Genomic DNA, 24,401 nt, shown 5'->3' with positions numbered 1-24,401 from the left:
GTACTTTACACAAGGTTGTGTCAGGACCCAAAAGAAGGACAGAAAAAGCCTCCTGAAAGTTGTAAGACACCATGTTTTAGTAGGACAAGTGCAAGTAGTTAAATGTGCCTGCCTGCCTAGCATAGAATCTAGTTCAGAGTAGGTGATTAATGGCATTGATTAAGGCTGCTAATGAACAAATGAATGTATAGAACTCATGAGAAAAGAAGGGAAGGATGGGGAATGAGGCGGGAAGAGTTACGTACATCATGAAGGCCATCACTGTTTTCACTTTTTTGCTGTTACAAATTGTACTGTAATGAATAGCCTTGTAAGTATATCCTTGTTCTCATGTATGAGCATTTCTCTAATGTAGAAACCTAGAGGTGAAATGTCTGGGACATATAGCATTTATACCTTCATCTTTACTGGTTCTTACTAACCTGCTCTCCAGAAGGTTATCAGTTTATGGTCCCACTGACAATATATAAGTTTCCATAGACTAGGAGAAGAGATTTACTGACATATAGGTGACAAAGATTAATTCAGAATATGTAAATAACTTCTGTGCCTCAAGGAAAAGAACAACCCAAATGAAAAACATGGGCAAAGAATGTGAACAGGCAGTTCATAGAAGAGGAACTCAAATGCTCAAATCTATTTGTAATCAGGGAAATACAAATATAAGATGTGCTTGTTCATGTTTATCTTGATGATGCAGAAGCTTTTTAGACAGTTTATGTTGTTATTGTTTGACAAAAAGAAGGTATGGGGGGATCTTTGAACAGGGCTATAGCTAGCTCATAACATGTCTTGGAGCGATTTAGAAAAAGGGACTCCCTCTGGACATACAGAAAAAGTCTCTTCACCAGGATTCAAGGTTTGGCAAGCACCATAAATCATATTTCAGACGCACTTGTACCTGGCATCCTTGTGCAAGGCACAGTCTGTACAATATACATGATTCCTTACCCCTGAAGCATGTCTGTTGAGTCCTAGGTTTCCAGAAGGAACTCTAAAAATTACTGGTACATGGATGGTGTTATTGAAGGGCTTTAAGCAGGGGAGTGATGCTGCAGGTTATTCCATGTGGTTATAAGAGTATTTTGCATTTGTAGAGAAGTTACAGAATTTCAAAGTACCTTCACATGTATACTCTCGTTTCATCAGCTCTAAAATCCTTAGTGGTATATAGGGTACTTGTTTTATCCTAATTTCACATATAAAAAACTTAGATTAAAAATGTGGTTTTATTTATGCTCTACTGTTCCCAAAAGATAATAAAGGATTAAATGAGTTGTGCCAAGATTCATAGTAGATAACAAAGTCTCATAGCTATAGTTCTTCTTACTTTGTTGGTGATTTTAAAATCTTTTACTGTAGAATAAAACCAGATACAGAAAACTACATAATATAAATGCATAGATTGAGTTACAAGGCAAACATTTTGAACACTTGTAACCCACCAAGTCAAGAAATAGAACTTTTCTAGCCATCCCAGAACCACTTGAGTGTGCCCTGTCCTAAGCATTACCTTTTCCTTTCCCGTTATTCTTACTTTTATAATAATAACTTTTATTTTGGCTATACTATTTTATGGTGTACTCATGGTACATTTCAACATTTCCCTGTCCTCTGTATTTTCTGAAAATTGCCAACGGGAACCAGGGCCTTGATTATATCATATTAATAAGACTGTAGCTGGTGGTCTGTTCTTTTGTCAGGAGGCATGTAATGTCCTTTTACTTTTTTTTTTTTTTTTTTGCGGTACGTGGGCCTCTCACTGTTGTGGCCTGCGGAGCACAGGCTCCGGACGCGCAGGCTCAGCGGCCATGGCTCACGGGCCCAGCCGCTCTGCGGCATGTGGGACCTTCCCGGACCGGGGCATGAACCAGTGTCCCCCGCATCGGCCGGCAGACTGTCAACCACTGCGCCACCAGGGAAGCCCCTTTTACTTTTTATATACGTTTTAAAATCAACTTAATTTCTACAAATAAAGCACTTCTTTATTTACATCTCAAATTTTGCCCATTAAAAAATGTTTTTGGTTATATCCTGTAAATCTCTGTTGATCTGCAGTAGAGTCCAGCAAACTCTTTCTGTAAAGCTCTAGATAGTAAATATTTTGGGATTTGCAGGCCATTTGGGCTCTATTGCAGCTCCTTAGCTCTGCCATGTTATGGTGAAAGCAGCCCTAGACAATACATAAACAAATGGTGTGGTTTTTATAACTTTATTTACAAGAACAGAGGGCAGTCCAGATTTGGCCCATAGACCATTGGTTTACCAACTCCTGATCTGTGGGTTTTGCCTCTATCCTTCTCTTTTCCTTACAATTTTTCTGTTAAAGAACCTGGGCTGTTTGACATGCATACTCTCCCATAATCTGGGTTTGTCAGTTATTCACGGTGCATTTCAACATGTCTCCCTGTCCTCTGTATTTTCTGTAAATTGGCAGCTGAAACCAGCAGCTTGATCAGATGCAATTGGATCATGTTAGTAAGACTATAGCTGGTAGTCTGTTCTTTCATCAGGCAACATATAATGTCTGGTTACCTCTCTGTGTGATCTTAGTAGCATTGATGCTTAATGCCTAGCTTTGACTGGTGGTTTTAACCTTTGTTGTCATTGTTGTTCTGACCTATGATTCTAGTCCACTTCCCTTGAACTGCAGCACAGATACAGTAGAGCTTTGGTTCATATATTGTTCCCAGGACCTCTTAGTGCTGACTTCCCCCTTTGACTGTCACTCAAGAAAGCACATTAGAATGGGCGTAGGTGAGAATGGTGATATATTATGGGGAATATTAATTTTATATTAAAATATGACCTGCCAACTTTGACGCTTTGTTGTTAGAAACAAATTACTTTCTACACACTGTACAACCAACCGGAGCAAACCAGCTGTAGATCACTATCCTAGACTGTGTTGCTTAGCTGCTTGATTATAGTGCTTTTTTTTTTTTTAATGCTCTTTATTCCTCAAAAACTTTAAAATGACATTTTTATTACTAGGGAATCTGGGTAGTATACAAAGCCTGAGAGCCAGAGGAGTTGGCAGTTGCTGCGGGTGTGACTTCATGTTATTTACAAAGGGCATATTACACATTAAGGCATGATAGCTGTCTTCTTTATTGAAGTCCCAAGTTTTGGAGTCTGTTGTTTGTAATACTGGACCACACTCTATCATTTACATAGTTAACTACAACTTAGTTATAAAATATTTCCCCAGTGATAACAATAAATAATCTCACTGTAGCTCTTAAAACTACAGCAGTAGCTATCTTGCTGCTTGACTGCTGAGTGGCAGAATGGCATATATATTTGCAAGGCGAATGCTTTCCATTATTTATTTTATGATGTATATGTATTTGGTGACTCCTTAAAAGGTAACAAATCTAGACAACATTTAATGTTATATCTGCGTCAATTTCTAAGAATGCCCAAACAGTTTTTGTATCCATTTCCTATTTATTTTCCCAGGCTTTGGACCTAGTGATTTTATGTACATAGTTTCTGGCAAGAGTACAGACAGATTCCATTACAGAGCAGATGTGTATTTGAATAGCAGTGAGTGAATGCATTACTTTGAGCAAAAGTACAGTTTATGATTGGTGTTTTCTGTAAAGCAGTTATGCATAATATTTGCTCATAGTTAAAACACTTTGGCATATTTTTCAAGGCTCAGAAGGTCTTATGTATACTGGTCCCTTGTGAAAATATTGATTTAATACTACTTGCTGATCTCCAGTGGCAGAATAGAATTGGTAAAATGCTTATATCTGATACCTAGTGGGAAAATTATGTTGATGGAGTATGAAGTTGTTTGTGTTTCTTGAAGGGAAAGACACAGCTCCTTTTTCTCTCATCTAAAAATACTTCCTAAAGCTAATGTAAAATAATCTTTAGCTTACATTTTAAAATAGTAAGTTATGCATTCGGATGGCATACGGAAAGTACTCTAGATTGTTTCTTACTAAAGTGAATCTCAGAATCCATGTAGCAGGTTTGGTCAGTGACCATAGAGGTATGACTACAGTTTCCCCAGACTTCGTGATGATATAAAATCATAGTAATAAATTCACAGAGGTCAAAGAGATCTGATGAATTTAAAAATGAGACAACCAGAGGAATGCTAATGAAAGACAGGGGCCTTTTTCAGAGCTAAGGAAGCCAATGAAGTCAAATTTATGTTCACATGGCTTAATTAGCTTCTCTTTGGACCATCCTGCCATTGATATTTGTTGAGTGTCCCTAAATGTGTGAAGTGTATTACAACAAAGTTAGGATAATAGTTTTACAGGCTTCTGTAATTATTAGTATTATAGGTAGTTATAAATGGGAAAATATCTTAAGAAACTGACACAAGGACTCATACCAAATTGTGAGGAAAAAATGTTTTTCTGTTTTTTAGCTATCAGTTTTGGGGTTTTTTGTTTGTTTGTTTGTTTTCTGATAGAACTTATGTTGTCTTCCAATTTCAATGTCAATTTAGTTTCTTCGGTAAAATATGAGAGATGTGCTGAAAACTGAAACCCCAGTTGCCATAGTTTAAGTTTATCTGCTTTTATACGTAAGTTAAAAAAAAAAAAAGCTGAGCAAAGTGTTCTCTACAATCATGAGATTCAGGGACAGTTAAGATACTGTTTTTTGAAATGCTCTATAAATCTCCTTTGTTACAAAGGACGATATTTCCTTGCTTAGTAATACCAGTGAATCATTCATCCTTTTAAACCCAACTAAATTATAAATGGCTGTCTTCTCTCAGTGCCAGAGAAGGATAGTGGATAGTTTATGTGAAGATGGAGCCTGTCCAATGACCATTTTATCCCCCCCCACTTCCACAAATTTATGACATTTCTTTTGATGTGTGGTGATTGATAACCTCTCTAAAAGAGGTACCTTCAGCCAGTTTATCTGAGAGGCAGTTTTTCCAAATATCCTCTTTCTTAGCATCTTCCAGTCTGAATATTATTCTAGAAATTTAGAAAAAAGCCTTCAACATTCCATATACCAAATTGGTCATCTGCTAGTTCAGCAGCCATAAGGCTAAAAGTCTAAGAACTTTTGTCATTTGGTTTGATCAGAACTCTTTTGGCAAGATTCTTGTACAATTTATGCTTTAAGAGAAGTGAAGACAATTCATTCAGAGCCAAAGTTAGGATTTCTAGCCTGTGATTTTTTAAATCTGATGCTTAGCTTATTAAGCCATATCAACCTGTTTCTTACAGCATTGTTGTCAACATTTTCAATGTTTCAAAAGAATACATTCTTCCTTCCTCCTACATTGAATCAAATGAATTGCAGTTCTTTTTTCTTTGTTGGAATTAATGTAGCTTTTTTTTTTTTTTTTTTTTTTTTTTTTTTTGCCGTACGCGGGCCTCTCACTGTTGTGGCCTCTCCCGTTGCGGAGCACAGGCTCCGGATGCGCAGGCTCAGCGGCCATGGCTCACGGGCCCAGCCGCTCCGCGGCATATGGGATCCTCCCAGACCGGGGCACGAACCCGTATCCCCTGCATCGGCAGGCGGACTCTCAACCACTGCGCCACCAGGGAGGCCCTAATGTAGCTTTTAAATACAGTTTTTAAAGACTGTAAATAGTAATTTTTCTATTCTTAAAGGTCATGATTATTTTTAAAATATTTTATTAGCTGTTTATGTGTTATCACAGCAGTAACCCAGGTAATAAAATAGACCAACTGTTTATTTTTTTATTATATATTTATTTATTTATTTTGCAGTACGCGGGCCTCTCACTGTTGTGGCCTCTCCCGTTGCGGAGCACAGGCTCCGGACGCGCAGGCTCCGCGGCCATGGCTCACGGGCCCAGCCGCTCCGCGGCATGTGGGATCTTCCCAGACCGAGGCACGAACCCATGTCCCCTGCATCGGCAGGCGGACTCTCAACCACTGTGCCACCAGAGAAGCCCCCAACTGTTTATTTTTAAATTCACTGTACCAGTGTTTTTATGGGGAGAAGAAAAAGAACCCATATCTTAAAACACTGAGATGTGTTGGAAAAATTAAAATTTTATTTATTGTTCTTATACTAAAATAATATAACTTTCAGTAAAAATACTATGAATGTATATAATTATACTTTTTCTTTAAACATTAAATGTAATGAATATAAATGAATATTAATATAATTATAGACTATCTAGAGTCAAAGAAGCATGTTTTGGTTTGGGGGGAAAGGATAAAAAAGTAAATTGCATATTACTCCAGCATTTTCTAGTTTGCTCATTCATTTTACTAGGCGTCTGTTGTGTGCTGGACTCAAGGGATCCAAAACATCACAAGATGCTCACAGTATTTAGCTGAGACGGACAGACACTTATAGCCATCGTGATGAATGTAATGAGAGACGTGTACGAGGCACTGAGGAGGATTGCAGGAGGAGATAGAACCTTGGCTGGTGGTACAGGAGGTGCGGGAGGCTGAGAAAGCTTCCTGCAGGACGAGCTGTTTGAAATATGTGTAGGCATTCCATGTGGAATGGAGTTGGGAATGGATGTTCCTAACAGAAGTAATAACATGAGCAAGGTATTGAGGTCTGAGAGAGCATGGAAACTGCAAATGTTTCCTTAAAATGGGATATTAGTAATGGCAGAAGGAGGGCGTGCCTGCAACTGCTGAGAAAGCCCTGGATTAGGGGTGTGTGTGTGTGTTGATGTGAGAGAGATGGGAATGGGAGAAGGAGGAGGGAGGGAAGGAAGGAGAGACAGAGATAGAAAATATGGAAAAAGTACCCCTTCTCCTGGTAAGCAATAGATCAGGAGAGGCTGAAGGGGTTAGGGAATTCAAAGATAAGAGAAAGCTAAATCCAGTGTTTTGCCACTTTGGGAGATGCTGGTATATCCTGAAAAAAGAAGGTAGGAAAATTATTTGAATCAGAGTATTAGGAATTGTAATGCTTGTTTCCATTTTCTCTAAAGATATCAATTAAAATATACAAATCTACGAGGATATAGGAAATGACCAGTGGTTAGTGCAAAACCAAGTTTTAGGGATTTGAGGAGATTAAGTAACTCCCTCCATCTCTTGCTATTTCACAAGCTTCCTTTGTTGAACCTTTTCAAGTTCCTGGCCTCAAAATGTTAAAATGTTCTAGGGCTTAGGCCTCTGAGCTTTTGTCTTCTTAGGTAGCTTCATCTGGTTCCATGGTTTTAAATATCATCGATATACTGATGACTTCCAAATTTATGTCTCTTCCTCTGTCTCTTCTATGAATCTAAGACTCATATTTAACTGTCTACTTGACATCTCCACTGAGATCTAAATGGCATCTCAAATTGCCATGTCCAAAAAGAACTCTTTCTGTTTTGTAAATAAGTTTATTTGTACCATTTTTTTTAGATTCTGCATGTAAGCCATATCATATGGTATTTGTCCTTTTCTGTCTGACTTACTTCACTCAGTATGACAATCTCTAGGTCCATCCATGTTGCTGCAAATGGCATTATTTCATTATTTTTAATGGCTGAGTAATATTCCACTGTATATATGTACCACATCTTCATCTATTCACCTGTCCATGGACATTTAGGTTGCTTCCATGTCCTGGCTATTGTAAACAGTGCTGCAATGAACATTGGAGTGCATGTATCCTTTCAGACCATCTTTTTCTCTGGATATATGCCCAGTATGGGATTGGAGGATCATATGGTAGCTCTGTTTTTAGTTTTTAAAGAAATCTCCATACTGTTCTCCACAGTGGCTGTACCAATTTACATTCCCACCAACAGTGTCGGAGGATTCCCTTCTCTCCATACCTTCTCCAGCACTTAATTGTTTGTAAATTTTTTTGTTGATGGCCATTCTGACTGGTGTGAGGTGATATCTCATTGTAGTTTTGATTTGCATTTGTCTAATAATTAGTGATGTTGAACATCTTTTCATGTGCCTCTCGGCCATCTGTATGTCTTCTTTGGAGAAATGTCTATTTAGGTCTTCTGCCCATTTTTTGATTGGGCTGTTTGTTTTTATGATATAAGCCACATGAGCTGTTTGTAAATTTTGGAGACTAATCCCTTGTCGGTCGCATCGTTTGCAAATATTTTCTCCCATTCTGTGGGTTATCTTTTCGTTTTGTTTATGGTTTCCTTTGCTGTGCAAAAACTTTTGAGTTTAGAGGATGAAGTGATGGTTACCGGGGGGGATGGGTCGGGGGGGAGCAATAATTAGGGAGTTTGGGATTGACATGTACACACTGCTATATTTAAAATGGATAACCCTCAAGGACCTACTGTATAGCACAGGTAACTCTGCTCAATATTTTTCTTATTTTTAAAAAATTTTGTTTTATATTGGAGTATAGTTGATTAACAGTGTTGTGTTAGTTTCAGGTGTACAGCAAAGTGATTCAGTTATACATATACATGTATCTATTCTTTTTCAAATTCTTTTCCCATTGAACTCTGCTCAATATTATATAACAAGCTAAATGGGAAAAGAATTTGAAAAAGAATAGTACGTGTTAAAAAAAAAAAAAGAATTCTGTATTTGTCCCCTAAACGGCTCCTACTTTCAGTAAATGGCAACTCTATTCATTTTGAGGCTCAGGCCAAAAACCTTGGAGATAGTTATCTCTCTCTATCTATCTATCTATACTTTATTTTTTAGAACAATTTTAGATTTACAGAAAAATTGAGCAGATAGTACAGAGGTTTTTCATGTAAGCTTCAGTCCAGCACAGTGTTTATTAGTTGTTACTATTGTCTTGTCTTAGTATGGTACATTTGTTACAAATAATGAACCAATATTGATATATTATTGTTAAGTAAAGTCCATAGTTTACGTTAGGATTCACCCTTTTTATTGTACAATTCTATTGATTTTAACAAGTGCATAATGTCATGTATGCACCATTACACACAGAATAGATTTCCCGCCCTAAAAATCCCCTGTGCTCCATATATTCATCCCTTTGCCCCGACCCTGAACTGCTGGCAACCACTGAACATTTAACTTTCTCTGTAGTTTTGCGTTTTCCAGAATGGTATATTTGAAATCATATAGTATGTAGCCTTTTCAGATTGTCTTCTTTCACTTAGCAATACACATCCTCGCCACCATGGTACTGTTAGTTTTTTGAATTTTAGCTATTCTAATTCATGCATAGTAGTGTCTCTTTTTTTTTTTTTTTTTTTTTTTTTTGCGGTATGCGGGCCTCTCACTGTTGTGGCCTCCCCCGTTGCGGAGCACAGGCTCCGGACGCGCAGGCTCCGGACGCGCAGGCTCAGCGGCCATGGCTCACGGGCCCAGCCGCTCCGCGGCATATGGGATCCTCCCAGACCGGGGCACGAACCCGTATCCCCTGCATCGGCAGGCGGACTCTCAACCACTTGCGCCACCAGGGAGGCCCCTCTTTTTTTTTTTAATTTTCAATTTCCTATTGACCTATGATGTTGAGAATTTTTTCATATGGTTATGTGCCATCTGTGTATCTTCTTTGATGAGGTATCTGTTTGGATCCTTTGCCTATTTTTTTTTTTTTTTTTTCGGTACGCGGGCCTCTCACTGTTGTGGCCTCTCCCGTTGCGGAGCACAGGCTCCGGACGCGCAGGCCCATTGGCCATGGCTCACGGGCCCAGCCGCTCCGCGGCACATGGGATCTTCCCGGACCAGGGCATGAACCCGTGTCCCCTGCATCGGCAGGCGGACTCTCAACCACTGCGCCACCAGGGAAGCCCCTTTGCCTATTTTTTATTTGGGCTGTTTGTTTTCTTTTTGTTGAATTTTGAGAATTCTTTATGTATTTTGGATACAAGTCCTTTATCAGATATGTGTTTGGCAAATATTTCCTCCCAGTCTGTGGCTTCTCTTTTCATTCTTTTAATAGAGTCTTTTGGGGAAGAGAAGGTTTTAATTTTAATAGAGTGCAACTTAATTATTTCTCTTACAGATCATGCTTTTGGTGTTGTATCTAAAGGCTCATCCTCAAACCCGAAAGTCATCTAAATTTTTTCCTATGTTGTCCTCTAAAAGTTTTATGATTTTGTGTTTTACATTTAGTTCTATGTTTCATTTTGAGTTTAATTTTTGTGAAAGATGTAAGATGTGTGTCTAGAGTCATTTTTTTGCATGTTAATGTCAGTTGTCCAGCACCATTTGTTGACAAGACAGTTTCTCCATTGAGTTGCTTCTGCTCCTTTGTCAAAGATCAATTGTCTGTATTTATGTGGGTCAGTTCTGGGCCCTCTATTCTAATTCATTAACCTATTTGTCCATTCCTTCATCAATACCACATGGTCTTAATTAGTGTAGCTTTATAGTAAGTCTTGAAGACAGGTAATGTCAGTCCTCTCACTTTGTTCTTTTCGGTATTGTGTTGGCTATTCTAGGTCTTTTGCCTTTTCATATAAACTTTAGAATCAATTTGTCAGTATCTACAAAATAACTTTCTAGGGTTTTGGTTGGGATTTTGCTTAATTTATAGATCACAATGGGAAGAATTGTCATGTTAACAGTATTGAGCCTTCCTCTCCAGGAATATGGACTATTTCTCCATTTATTTAGATCTCCTATGATTTCTTGCATCAGCGTTTTATGGTTTTCCTTATACAGATGCTGTACATATTTTTGCTAGGTTTATACCTAAGTACTTCACTTTTTTGATGCTAATGTAAATGGTATTATGTTTTTCATTTGAAATTCCAATTGTTCATTGCTGGTATGTAGGAAAATACTGACTTTCATATATTAACCTTGCTATGTCTCTTACTGGTTTTAGTCCACCCAGTTGTCAGACCTCCAAATTAATTTGTTAACAAATTCTGTCAGTTCTCCCTTAAAAGTATATCCAAACTCTGACCATTTCTCACTGCTTCTGCAATACTCTGTCACTCTGGTGTAAGCTACTATCATCTCACCCTCTGTCCTATCGCATCCTGAGAAGTGGGCTTCTTTAATAACACAGCATTTGTCACTACTCAATATACTATATATTGGTTGTTTGTTTGTTTGTTTGTTTGTTTACTCTCTTCTTCCCCCACTTCCTCCACGGAAGCAGGAACTTTGTTCTATTCGTTGCTATTTCCCCTGTGCCTAGCCTGGTACCTGGTATTTGGGGTTAAATATGTATTTGTTGTATGAGTGAACTCACTGAGACTACTCAGTTCCTGCAACAGAGACTTGCTAAATAATATCTTAAAGAACATAAGTTGCTACAAGCAACCTTCCAAGAGCTTCTAGAAAATTAGAATGTCTGCAAAATTCATCACTGTTTCCCACACTGTACACTGTAACTCTAGCTGGTATGCATCTGAGGAGAGAGCAATCACAGATCTGGAGAGTCACTCTGCCAGTGCTATGAATAGTCTCCTTACCTTTTAGTTAAATTCGTTGGAAAAAGGACTTGTATTAGTGGTGCAGTAAAGGGTTAATAGAACTGAGTTCCTTCTTTAGAACATTTTTAAAGTTATGAAATCTAATTCTGAAATGCTACATATTTTTTGAAGGATACTCCATTATTATTTCCCTGTAATCAAAAATATTCCTCTCGGGCTTCCCTCGTGGCGCAGTGGTTGAGAGTCCGCCTGCCGATGCAGGGGACACGGGTTCGTGCCCCGGTCCGGGAAGATCCCACATGCTGCGGAGCGGCTGGGCGTGTGAGCCATGGCCGCTGAGCTTGCGCTTCCGGAGCCTGTGCTCCGCAACGGGAGAGGCCACAACAGTGAGAGGCCCGCATACCGCAAAAAAAAAAAAAAAAAAAAAAAAAAAAATTCCTCTCTCCCAAAGTATATTCTTTATTACAAATTCATTAAATCATCGTTATTTTATATGAGGCCTGAAGTCTAATAACTAGTAAAACGATTTGTCATTCGGCTTCCCTGCATATCAGGATGTGTGTCCTCATACTACCTCTGTTGGAAATCTGCTTCTGGTGAAACCCCCAATTCTGGCAGCTTCTTTCAACTGACATAGCACTTTTTTCTTACTCTCAAAAAAAGCTTGCAGTTTATTTTAGAATGGCTTCCCACTGGGGTGAATAGCCACACAGGCACTTAATTGTTCAGTAAACCCCCCTGGGCTTTTAGCTGCCTTGATTTTTTACGAGGAAGGCATTGGCATGATTCCTAAGGAGGTGGTCTGTTATTCTTGAAACTTTCTTCAGGCCTGAGCCTGCGGATGAATAAGGCACCGTGGGCACCAATTTAATTTCGCATTGTGTTTCAGAGTTGCATTATTGCGTGTCGTTTCAATATATCATAATGAGGCAGATCAGGGAGTTAATGTCTTTTATTGATGAAGCTACAGTGTGTATCAGTTTGGCTACATTGAAGGGGACAGGAGGAGATATTGCTTTCTGTGGATTGAAATTAATAATAATTTTAACCCATGATGCATTCTAGTTTGACAACACTGAGGTTAAAATCAATGTTGTCTTCAACTTTCTTGTCCTCTGTGCAAATCTCCAGAGATTACTTAGTCTGTATTGTAGGATTGTTACCAAAAAAAATGAATGCTAAGGTTTATGGAAAGCATTTGAATAGCTTGGAGAAAGGGCAGTAGCCAAATAAGGTTCCCTATGTGTTTGCCTCAGGCACATTCTCAAGTTAGCTTTGTTAAACTTGGGAGACACTGTTTTCAGTATGCTGAGCTCCTCTCTGAACAATTAAGAGAAAGAAAAACCTGTTATAAACATCAAATTCTGTTACTGTTCATCAACAACTATGATTATTACTGATTTATCTCTTTCTTTAGATGGGATTTTTCCCTTGAAGTATAATGAACTCAGTATCTGAAATTTTTATTATTAATACCTGGTTATGTTTTACATATGTGGATTACTATCACATATGAACCATAAAGGGTTTTATTATCTAAATTATTATTTTAGATTTGTGTGATGAAACATCTCTACAATATTTTTGCAAAGAACTGAGCTTTTAAAAAGCATACGTATAAGGAAACTTTGTTCTGTGGTTTCTAAATTAAGATTTCAAACTGTAAGCTTGTTAGAGGTTAAGTGAGACTGTAGTATTTTAGTGATGCTTCAGTGTCCTCAGCATCTTTACAACCATGTGTGATTTTTAAAATAGAACTTTGGAACCTGTTGTTGTTATATTGAGATTGTGCAATCTGTTGACTTAAAGGCAAAGTAAACATTTTTAGTTTATTAGTATCCCATAAAGGAAACAAACAGGACAGATCTCAAATGGGCAAAGATGATGGCATTACTTTAAACATATGTTAAAAATTGACTAGAAAAGATCCTGAACAAGAATCTTTGTAAGACTTCCCAAGTGAGCTTTGGGTAACAGAGGCAGATAAATTATTTTATTGTTATTACTGTGAAGATTCATTGGTAATTTTCCCCCACGCTACCAAGTAGGATAAACAGCTCTGAGAGGGGAACTTCCATTTCATTTTGACAGTGATTTCCCTCAACTCCGAAGACAATACCCCCTTTACAACTCTGAGCTAATTTTCAAGTGTTAGCATTTCCCACATGGGTGTTTTGAGTAAGTCTGAAAATGTTTTGCTATTTATATCAAAGAACTCTGGAAACAAATATGAATGAGATGGAAATTTCTATCCTAACTTTTAGTATATGGTCTAGAGTTCCCACACAGTTTACATTAGGAAAACAACCATGCACACGCACACACGTATGTATGTACATTTCTGATTTAAACCATGTCATATCTTGAGAAAAAGAAAATACGTAAAAGTTGTCTTAATAGGTTTTATTTCCCTTTCTGTCTGTGTCCAGTCTTCGTCATACTCTGCCAGTTAGGGATATTTAAAGAAACTTATTTTTAAGTTATGTGTATTCCAGTGGCTTCAGAGTGTTACTTTCCATCAGTGCTGTGTAATAAGGTTTCTGATTAGTATTTATGGTTGCTTTATCTCTTTCTAAAGTAAACCTCTGATATGAACAGTAATCTAGCTAATTGTCATACAATTCAGCATAGGTGGAAATTATTTTTTAAGGGGAAGGTAGTGGTTACACTACCTTTGCAAGAATGCAAATCTGGTATAGATACTATATATAATAATACTGTATTCAGTGACTGCTTGACAGTTTGCAAAGCCTTTTCATGTATGCCACCTCATTGATTCTTAAAATAATCCTATTTGTAGACATTGAGGTATACGATCTTCAGATTACAGCACCATTTGTTAAAAAGACTTTCTCCATTGAATTGCCTTTGTAGCTTTGTCAAAAATCAACTGATCACACTTATAGCATATTAAGAAGTAATACTTATGACAATATTAACACAAAGGATGGGGCTATATTGAAGCAAGGAAATGATATCAGAGACTAACTTGAAGAAATGAATAGTATCAGAAATATTAAATATATAGGTTAATATATTTTTTATCCTTTTTCCTCTTAACTTTTTAAAAAGACATAAGATTGTATAAAGCAATAATATAACACTGTATTGAGTTTATAATATATAGGCATAATATGTATGACAGTAATAGCACAAAGGAGGAAGAAAGGAATGCAAGTTATACTGGAGTTTCTATATTTGTTTTAGAATTGAATTAGTATTAATCTGAGGTAAATTGTGATAAATTAAGATACTAATATATTATAGTGATCTCTAGAACCACCACTAAGAAACTCGAAAAAGTACAGTTGACCTTTGAACAATGCAGGGGTTAGAGGTGCCAATCCTCTGCACAGTTGAAAATCCAAGAGTAACTTTACAGTTGACCCTCTGAATCTGCAGTTCTGCATCCACAGATTTAACCAACCAGGGATCATGTAGTACTATAGTACATATTTATTGAAAAAAATCCACGTATAATTGGGCCTGCATAGTTCAAATCTGTGTTGTTCAGGGGTCAACACAAATTAAAATTAAAATGGTACACTAGAAAACATCAATTTATTACAAAAGAAGGTGGTAAAGGAGGAACAGAGGAACAGAAAAGACATGTGATATATAGAAAACAAACAGCAAAATGGCAGATATAAATCCAACAATATCAGTATTAATTTTAAATGTGAATGGATTAAACACTCCAATCAAAGGACAGAAATTATAAGACTGGATATAAAAACAAGATCCAACTACATGCTGTCTGTAAAAGAGACACTTTACATTCAGAGACAACAATTTTGGAAAATTCTCAGCTGTTTCTTCTATACTGCTATAGTCTGAACGTATCCCCTATGTTTCATATGTTGAAATCCTAAGCCCTGAGTATTAGGAGGTGGGACCTTTGGAGGTGCTTAAGCCATGATGGTGGAGCCCTCATAAATGGAATGAGTGCCTTAAAAAAAGACCTCACATTTCAGATAGCTCTGAGAAACTGCTCCAAAGAGGTAGGGGGGAAGGTCAGTATATATGTGATTTTGGTGAAGGGGGAGTACCTGCAATAAGCACATATTTTTTGCAGAAGGTTTCTGCTAGTCACGAGGAGCAGACGTCACCACGAAGGATTTTAGTGCTTTTCTAGATATGAGGAGATACAAGAATTGGGCTCATAAAATCAGCTCCTGAAAACATCTAACTATCGGAAGACCTGTTCTGCTAGTTTTTCCCAGAGCACAGGGTGCCTCATTTGTGCTCTCCACACTGAAAGTCAGCAGCTGCAGTAGCACATGATTTAATCCTTGTAGAGGTGGATGGCAAGTGCTAATGGCAAGTACCAATTTGTAGTTGACAGTGCCCACAGCCTAATCCCAGAAATCTGTGAATATGTTATGGCAAAAGAGATTTTGCAGATGAGATTAAGTTAAGGATTTTGTGATTGGGAGGTTTGCCTGGATTATCCAGGTGGGCCTTAAAAAAAAAGAGAGAGAGAGACCTTACAGACATCCCTTGCCCCTTTTACCATGTGAGGACACGGTAAGAAGGTGCTGGCCATGAGCCACGAAGAGGACCTCCACCAGAATGAGACCATGCTGGTGCCTTGATCTGGGACTTTCCAGCCTCCAGAACCCTGAGAAATAAATATCTGTTGTTTATAAGCTGCCTGGTCTGTGGTATTTTGTTATAGCAGCCTGAATGGACTAAGACACACACCATTCTCTCCTTATTTTCCTCTGTAATTCTATTTACACATATGTTAAACTGATATTGCATCAAAGGCCTCTGATGTTTTATTTAAAGAAAAAAAATTTCTCTTTGTACTTCAGCTAAGTTTCTTATGACCTATTTTCAGGTTCTCTAAATCCTTTCTTGTGCTGTGTCTAATCTACCATTAAGCCTAGTCAATACTTTGAAAATACATTTTTAAATTCTAGAATGTTCATTTCCTCTAGAATTTTCATTTTTTGCTTATATTTTTCATCTTGTCACTCATTTTGTCTGTCTTTTTCCTCAATGCTATAACATTTATTATAGTTATTTTAGAGTCTTTACTAATTCCAAAATCTGTTTTTCAACAGCTTTAGTTTTCTGACAGTCATCTTGTATTGACTTTTTGCTCTTGATTATTAGATATATTTTCCTGCTTCTTCGCATAGCTTAGAGTTTTTCACTGGATGCTGGACATTGTGTATGAAAAAAAAACTGATGTTGATAGACGGATGTTGATTCTACTCCCCGCCTCCGAAGAGCTCATCCTTTCCGCTATCTGGCAGGTAGAGTTAGTGTCTAATTTAGTCAATCAAATCAGAAGTCAAGAGGAGTCATGGCTGAACTGCAGCTTTAGTTATCTCAGTTCTCTTCTTGGTTTCAAATGTCTTAAGAGTGGGATCAGCCCTCTCTCTTCAGCAGGGCTTAGTGATTAGGGCTTGCTTGCCATTTTCCAGTCCCTTCCCCAGCTTCTCATGCTGTTGCTTAAACACAGCAAAAGTCCCATGAGTGAGAGTTGGTGAACTGGAGGGATTGTTGGCTTTTAAGATTCCATTCCTCCATGCCAGTTCAAGTGACGTTTTTACAAGTAGTGCTGTTTTCTCCTGGTCCCAGTGAAGTTGCTTGCGTATGACTGGCTTACTCCTCCAGCCACTGTGGCCAGACTTAGCAGTTGCCCTCAGGGATGGAAGTGGCTGTGTCTTGGTGTCTACCCTGGAAGGGCTCATTGCTCATTGAAATTTAGTTCCTTTAAACTTCTTTGTGTTTACCTCTCTTTTATGGCATTAAAGAAAAATGGCATATTGTTAAGCAAATCAGGTGTTTTCTCTTTATTATCATAGGAATGGTGGTCTTTTGAGATCTTTTATATCCTCATTAAAAGTGAAACCTTCTGTGCTGACTTTGGAATAAATAATATTGAAAAAGAAAGGAACACTGCTTTGGTGATCATATCTTACCATTTTTATTCTTAACCTTTTTTAAAAATATTTATTTATTTATTTATTTATTTATTTATATTTTTGGCTGCATTGGGTCTTCATTGCTGTGCGCGGGCTTTCTCTAGTTGCGGCGAGCGGGAGCTACTCTTAGTTGTGGTGCGTGGGCTTCTCATTGCGGTGGCTTCTCTTGTTGCGGAGCACGGGCTCTAGGCATGAAGGCTTCAGTAGTTGTGGCATGCGGGCTCAGTAGTTGTGGCTCGAGGGCTCTAGAGCACAGGCTCAGTAGTTGTGGTGCACGGGCTTAGTTGCTCCACGGCATGTGGGATCTTCCCAGACCAGGGCTTGAACCCATGTCCCCTGCATTGGCAGGCGGATTCTTAACCACTGTGCCACCAGGGAAGCCCCCTTAACCTTTTTCGTAATATAGAATAGGGGTCAGCAAACCTTTTCTTAAAGGGCTAGGTAGTAAATATGTTGGGCTTTGCGGACAGAGTGGCAAAATTGAGGCTATTATGTAGGTACTTATATGACCATTCAAAATGTATCATTTAAAGATGTAGTAAAGATTATTAGCTCATGAGCCATAGAAAACAGGTGACCATAGTTTGCCAGGCCCTGGTATAGAGACAAATGATAAAACAATTTGTTTTGATGAACAAAAAGCAAGCAAATATCAGATACTTTATGCGAGCCTCTCACTGTTGTGGCCTCTCCTGTTGCGGAGCACAGGCTCCGGACGCGCAGGCTGAGCGGCCATGGCTCACGGGCCCAGCCGCTCTGTGGCATGTGGGATCTTCCCGGGCCAGGGCACGAACCCATGTCCCCTGCATCAGCAGGCGGACTCTCAACCACTGCGCCACCAGGGAAGCCCCAGATACTTTAAAGAAATTATATTCTAAGGAGTTCTTTGGTACACCATCTACCACTGTCATCTACAATAATAAGTACCAAAAATGATGATCCTGAGCTGTCAAGACAAGTTTAACTTGTCTTATTTAGTGTAATTGAATTGCATAATAAATTTTAGAAAAATGTTTATCAGAAATATTTTAAAGTTTATATGCCTGAAGAGTTAGTTATAGCTATATGGAAACCTTCATTCAAAAAGCCTCATTCAGGGACTTCCCTGGTGGTCCAGTGGGTAAGACTTCGCCCTCCCAATGCAGGGAGCCCTGGGTTTGATCCCTGGTCGGGGAACTAGATCTCACATGCATGCCGCAACTAAGAGTCCACATGCCGCAACTAAGACCCGGCACAGACAAAATAAATGAAGTAAATAAATAAATATTATAAGAAAAAAAGCCGCATTCATTCTACCCAAGTATTCTACTACATATTGAGCATTAACAATTTTTTTTAAAAAGCTTTGACCCTCAAAATGGGTACAATCCAGTGGAAAACAGACACTTAGATGTAAATATAAATACAAGGTAGTGATTGCAGTAATGTAGGTTTGCACAAGGTGCCTCTGTAGGGTTGGGGAAAGGTGGCAGGGAAGAATTCAGAGAGAAGATGATGCTTTGCTGACTCTTGAAAAGGAATTAAGATTTTGTCAGGTAAACATTTTATTTATCCAGTATTACCATATTGTTGAATTGCCTCTTTCAAGGTCATTTTAGAAATGGTTTGACTATGAGGAAACAAACTTAGCAACTCATTCTCTCCTTATCTGATTACATACCTGTGAAATTTAAATGATAGTAGGTAAGCAGCTTTTTGTGACTGTTTTAAGAAACCAGTTATCACTCTGTAACATATGCAGTGACTGAATGATAGTTTAGCAAGAACAATTTAATTTCAGCTTTTCTAGAAGTTTATTGCTGTTTTAAATCACTTTTAAAATCTTGTCTTCACCACAGGTTTTTTAAAAAGCATTATAATTACTATAGGAAGAATATTTCAAAGCAGAGACTTTTCTTTTTAGATACTTTATAGATTCAGTAGCTAGTAGGATGGGTGAAGAATCACAAGAATTTTTACTTAGGGTTGGGAGTAGAATTTAAGGGGACAAATCAGACTTTTGTTAAAGAGAATATAGTGTTGAGTTATTTATGTATTCAGTTGTAGCATGTTAATATGCTAGTAAATCTTTTTCTAATTCCTGGAAAATTGGTTAGCTTCATGAAAAAACAACTGATCACTTTTTATTTGCCTTTTTAAGAAAGCTCCTCTGGAGATTATATTTTACTGAATTATTGAATACAGGTTTTATTGAGTAGGTAATAAGAATTTTTAGTTTGTGGTAAACAAAAGCTAATAGTGTTTTGAAGACCTAGGTATTGGATTTAGTAGATTATTTTCCACAGCAAGCAAACTGAAATCCTTTATAACATTGATGTTTGATATATAATTTTACAAAAAAGTTTTATCTCTATATATTTTTCTTTTAGCTTTTATTAAGTAACAGAATACATATTGAGAGCCGCAAAAATATCTATATTCATATCTAATCATTCTGATACCTGGAAAGGCCCAACAGAATTATTTAAAAAGAAACAACTACCTGCAGAAAGATGATTATTACAGCTTATCTTTATTAGCACCCTCCTCCTCACAAAAAACCTGAAAGAACTTTACAGCAATAGGGGAATGATTGGTTAAATTATGAGGCAATAGAATATTATATAGCCATATAAAGGTTGTAATTATTAACACCAGTAGAAACATGGGGAAATGTTTATTATAGTCTACTTTTAAAAAAACAAACCTGAATACCAAATTGTTCCACTGTAAGATACCAAGTTGGAAAATTGGATAAATGAGTAACCGGGATCTTTAGCTAATTTAGATGCACTAAATACTGTTAGTGTCCCGTTCTGTTGGTTCCTAAATGCAGTTTTGATTCTCTCAGGTATGATCAGGAAAGATGGGTGAATACAAAAGAGAAGGACTGAAAGTCAGTAGATAGCTCTTATTTGCAAGATTTTCTGTATAAGAAGACAACTTTAAATGTTTATATTTGAGCCTTCATACATTTCCTGAGTCCGCATTATGGAAATAATGTTATTGCCTACCTCTTCTCCAAGATTTTACAGTATTTGATCTTATTATTAATTGAGTGATTGTGAATGCTAAATGTGTTGTGACTTTATTTTCAGGATAAGGGACATCTTGAAGGCATCTCGAAAATTGCAAGGTGATCCAGATTTGCCGATGTCTTTTACTTTGGCCATAGTGGAGTCTGACTCCACAATAGTCTATTACAAACTTACTGATGGATTTATGCTGCCAGATCCTCAGGTCAGTTTTGGGGCAACTATCAGTAAACATTGAAAAAATAAGAAAGTTATGACATGATTTTAAGTGTGAATCAATCCATTCACAGAACCATCACTTCTTTTGCAATATGAACATTCAAGAAAAAAAATGACTTGGTTTTTCATACCTCAGAAATGGCTATGTTCTGTTCAAAGCAACATGTTCCTAGCTGTTTTCACAAAAATAATTTGACTTGCCTACTCTACAGAAAATTTCATAGTTTCCCAGAGTACTTCATGAAGTCATGATGCACTTAATGATTTGATGAGTAACTGGGATGGAATGTAAAGGCTTATAATAGTTTTAAGAACACTTAAACGCTTCTTTAAGGAAATGTTAAATTGGTTGACATTTTGACAGGAACAATTTAATAAGTAAATGTGTTTTATATGATTTCTTTACATACATTGTTGGCATAATTGGGATAATCACATTACATATCTTCCTAGTTTTGCTTTTAAATTACGTTATCTATTGGGGAAAAGGTCCATCCTTATCTTTTTTTTTTTTATGTTGCAGAATATTTCCCTTAGAAGATGACACCTATACTTCCCGATGCTTGCTTTATTCACACAAGATTGGATTGAGACCCGTCAGCCTGATTCATCTTTTATCTCAGAGATAGTCAGGGTTGACTTAGCTGGTCCCATTCCATAAGTTTTCTTTTTGAAGAATAAAACTTTCCCAGATAGAAGAATTTATTTTATTCAAAAATATAGGGTAGTTGCTCTAGAACTTTCTCATCTGGAGACAGTTTAATTATAGTTGTATACAAGTTTATGCCTAGGGTGTGTTCAGAAGGGACATTGTTGAGACTGCCACCTCTTTCCCTTACTCAACCCTCTCAGTGCCTTTTGGTCACTACAGCTAGCCTGGAATGGCGTTTCAGGTACACCTTGACACCTGGAGAGTTTACTTTAGTCTGCTTTTTCATCCCCAATAGAAAGTATTCTTTCAATTGGTTTTTTCATGTTGTAATTACTGTCACTTCCCTCTTTGGTTGACTTTAAATCAAAACTAGAAATATGCTCATCCAGAGTGTAAAATTACATGTCTAGATTAATAGGGACCAGAGAATTGCTACCTACAAGAGTACTGGGTCTTTTTCTTCCCTTCTTATTACCACCACCTGTACTGTATCACAGCTAGAATATTACAAGAGAGATAGTAGGGGACAGTGTTAACCTTAAAAACATCTTTCTTAAGTAAACCCAGTTTTTCTACTTTGGTTAATACCGCCCAATTAAGTTGCCTAAAGTATAAACAATTATATGCACAAAGATGTTTCAAGTGACATTTTGGGCCATATAATAATACAAATTATAAATGACTTAAAAGTTTAAGGCAAGGGTCAGCAAAATTTTTCTGGAAAGGGTCAGAAAGGAAATATTTTAGGCTTTTCAGGTCATATAGTCTTTCTCACAACTTCTCAGCTCTGCTGTTTGTAGGACAAAAATAACCATAGACAGTATCTAAATGAATGGATATGGCTGTATTCCAATAAAGCTTATTTACAAATACAGGGCCATAGTTTGCCAACCACTGGTCTGGGGAGATAGTCAATGAACATATATAGCTAATGAATCGTGTGTTATGTACCCATTAAAAATTAGTAATTACTGAGAAACATGAGAAAATATTTAGTAACAAAAAGCAAGATACAAAAGTATATGAATGTGTATGACTATGGCTATAAATAACACACCAAGTATATAATAAAAAGATGACAAAATAAATTACTAACTGGTTATAATAGGATGGCAGGGCAGGAAATGGATGACTTTGTCTTTCTTCAGTATTTTAGTTTTTCTCTATTTGTATTACTTTTATAATAAAAATGTTTTAAAATAAAAAAGTGTCCTGAGATCTATATTAGTTACCTATTGTCGCATACTAATATTACCACAAACTTAGCAACTTAAAGTAGCACACATTTAATATCTCAAATTTGGGTCCTTTGTAAGGTTGCAGTCAAGGTGTTGGCCAGGGCTGCAGTGTCATCTGAGGCTTCACTGGGGAAAAACCTGCTTTTTCACTCATGTGGTTGATAGCAGCTTTCTGTTCTCTGTGGGCACTTGTACTGAGGACTTCAGCTTAGTGGGCTATTGGTGAGAGGCCACCCTCTTTGCCACATGAGCCTTGCCAGCACAACTTGTTTCCTCAAAGCCAGTGAGGGAGAGAGAGTCAGCTTTAGATGGACCTCCCAATATCGTGTAATGTAGTCATGTACATCCTGTCACCTTTGCCATATTCTGTTGGTTAGGAGCAAGCCACAGCTAATTACGCTGGAAAACTACAATTACAAGAATGGGAAAATGACCAAAAGTAGGAAAATAACAAAATTGTATAAAGCATCATTCTTGATCTATAGTAGTTCCTTAACTCCTTTCCTTTGATATTTTTTGAATTTTACTTTCCTTCTTTTTTTTTTTTTTTTTCTTTTTGCGGTATGCGGGCCTCTCACTGTTGTGGCCTCTCCCGTTGCGGAGCACAGGCTCCGGATGCGCAGGCCCAGCGGCCATGGCTCACGGGCCCAGCCGCTCCGCGGCATATGGGATCCTCCCAGACTGGGGCACGAACCCGTATCCCCTGCATCGGCAGGCGGACTCTTAACCACTGCGCCACCAGGGAGGCCCTACTTTCCTTCTTGATGGAAGGTCTTGGCAACTCCTTCAGACTCCCTCTGCTTCCCCAGAAGGCCTGAAGATGCACCAATTCAGAACAATATGGGTTTCTGTAACCCTAGTCAGCAATTTGCAGATCTAAGGATCCTAAAACAGTTTATGATCAGTTCTTAGCGTCTCTGCCATTTGATTCCTTTTGAGGGCTTTCATTACAGTGCTAGAAAAACAGTCTGCATTTTCAGAAAGAAATGTAGGGCTTAATGAATATTAGATTTGTGTGTCAGATCTGGTGACCAGTGGGCCCCTATGTAACTACAAGACCAGAAGTGTCTTGACTGTGAAAGGAGCTTTCTTACAGAAATCTTTAAAACTAGGTCTTAATCTCACTGTATGTCCTGGGATGTCTACTCTTTTTCAGAATGTTCCCTGTGTACTTGACCGAAGTTGTTCTGTCCAAAGCCAGCCAGATACCTGCTAGTGTGAGTAATGGTCCAGAACAGTTTGGAAATGGAGACGACCCGGCTCTGTCAGTCTCATTTTAGTGAAAAATAGGTAAAGTGATTCCTTTTGTGTGATCAAGTAACTTTGTAATTGCATTTACATTTGTCTTTCTTGGTAGACTATGGGCTCCTTAAGAACAGAACAAAGAACTGTGTCTTTAAAAAATTTTTTTAATTGAAGTATAGTTGATCTGCAGTATTATATTTTATCAGTAGTTTCAGGTGTACAACATAGTGATTCAATATTTTTATAGATTATACTCCATTTAAAGTTATTACAGCATAATGGCTATATTTCCTTGTGCTGTACATGTATCTTTGTTGCATATTTATTTTACATCTTTATTTTATTAATCCCCTACCCCTGTTTTGCCCCTCCCTCCTTCCCTCTCCCCACTGGTAACCACTAGTCTGTTCTCTGTATCTGAGTCTGTTTCTGTTTTGTTATATTCACTAGTTCATTTTATTTTTTAGATTCCACATATAAGTCATAACAAACCATGTCTTTTTTTATACATCTGTGTGTCCCACCACCTTCCACAAACTGGCATATACAAAGTGCTCAATAAATATTTGGTGAATGAATGAATGCTGATTGTAGACTTGTTTAATTGTATAATGGTTTACTTTTTGCCTGAAGGCAAACTAAAATGATCCATTTGGACACCAGAGGGCACTGCTAAATAAGCACAAAATTTTCAGACTTCAGAAATGAATTAACTAGAGATGTGGTGCTCTTGAAAGTTTATTTTCAATCTGTGGGAAATAGCATAAATAAAAATATAAATAAGTTTTATGTGCTCATACCCCCCTCCCTTTTTCTTTCTGGCAT

The 24,401-nt window shown here is 37.6% G+C and overlaps 1 protein-coding gene across 1 annotated transcript in view; it reads left to right on the top strand.

Moving 5' to 3' along the window:
* TSEN15 (tRNA splicing endonuclease subunit 15) overlaps positions 1–22,300 on the top strand; it is a 31,102-nt gene extending 8,802 nt beyond the window's left edge. The window contains exons 4-5 of the mRNA XM_060088507.1: positions 20,286–20,427; positions 20,965–22,300. Coding sequence (XP_059944490.1) covers positions 20,286–20,427; positions 20,965–20,985 — 163 coding nt within the window. The 3' untranslated portion in view covers positions 20,986–22,300. The remainder of the gene's footprint in view (positions 1–20,285; positions 20,428–20,964) is intronic.
* The last annotated feature ends 2,101 nt before the right edge of the window (positions 22,301–24,401 follow it).

Source organism: Mesoplodon densirostris, chromosome 2, assembly GCF_025265405.1.
Source record: "Mesoplodon densirostris isolate mMesDen1 chromosome 2, mMesDen1 primary haplotype, whole genome shotgun sequence".
NCBI lineage: Eukaryota > Metazoa > Chordata > Mammalia > Artiodactyla > Ziphiidae > Mesoplodon > Mesoplodon densirostris.
This window is presented reverse-complemented; position numbering and strand designations above follow the sequence as displayed.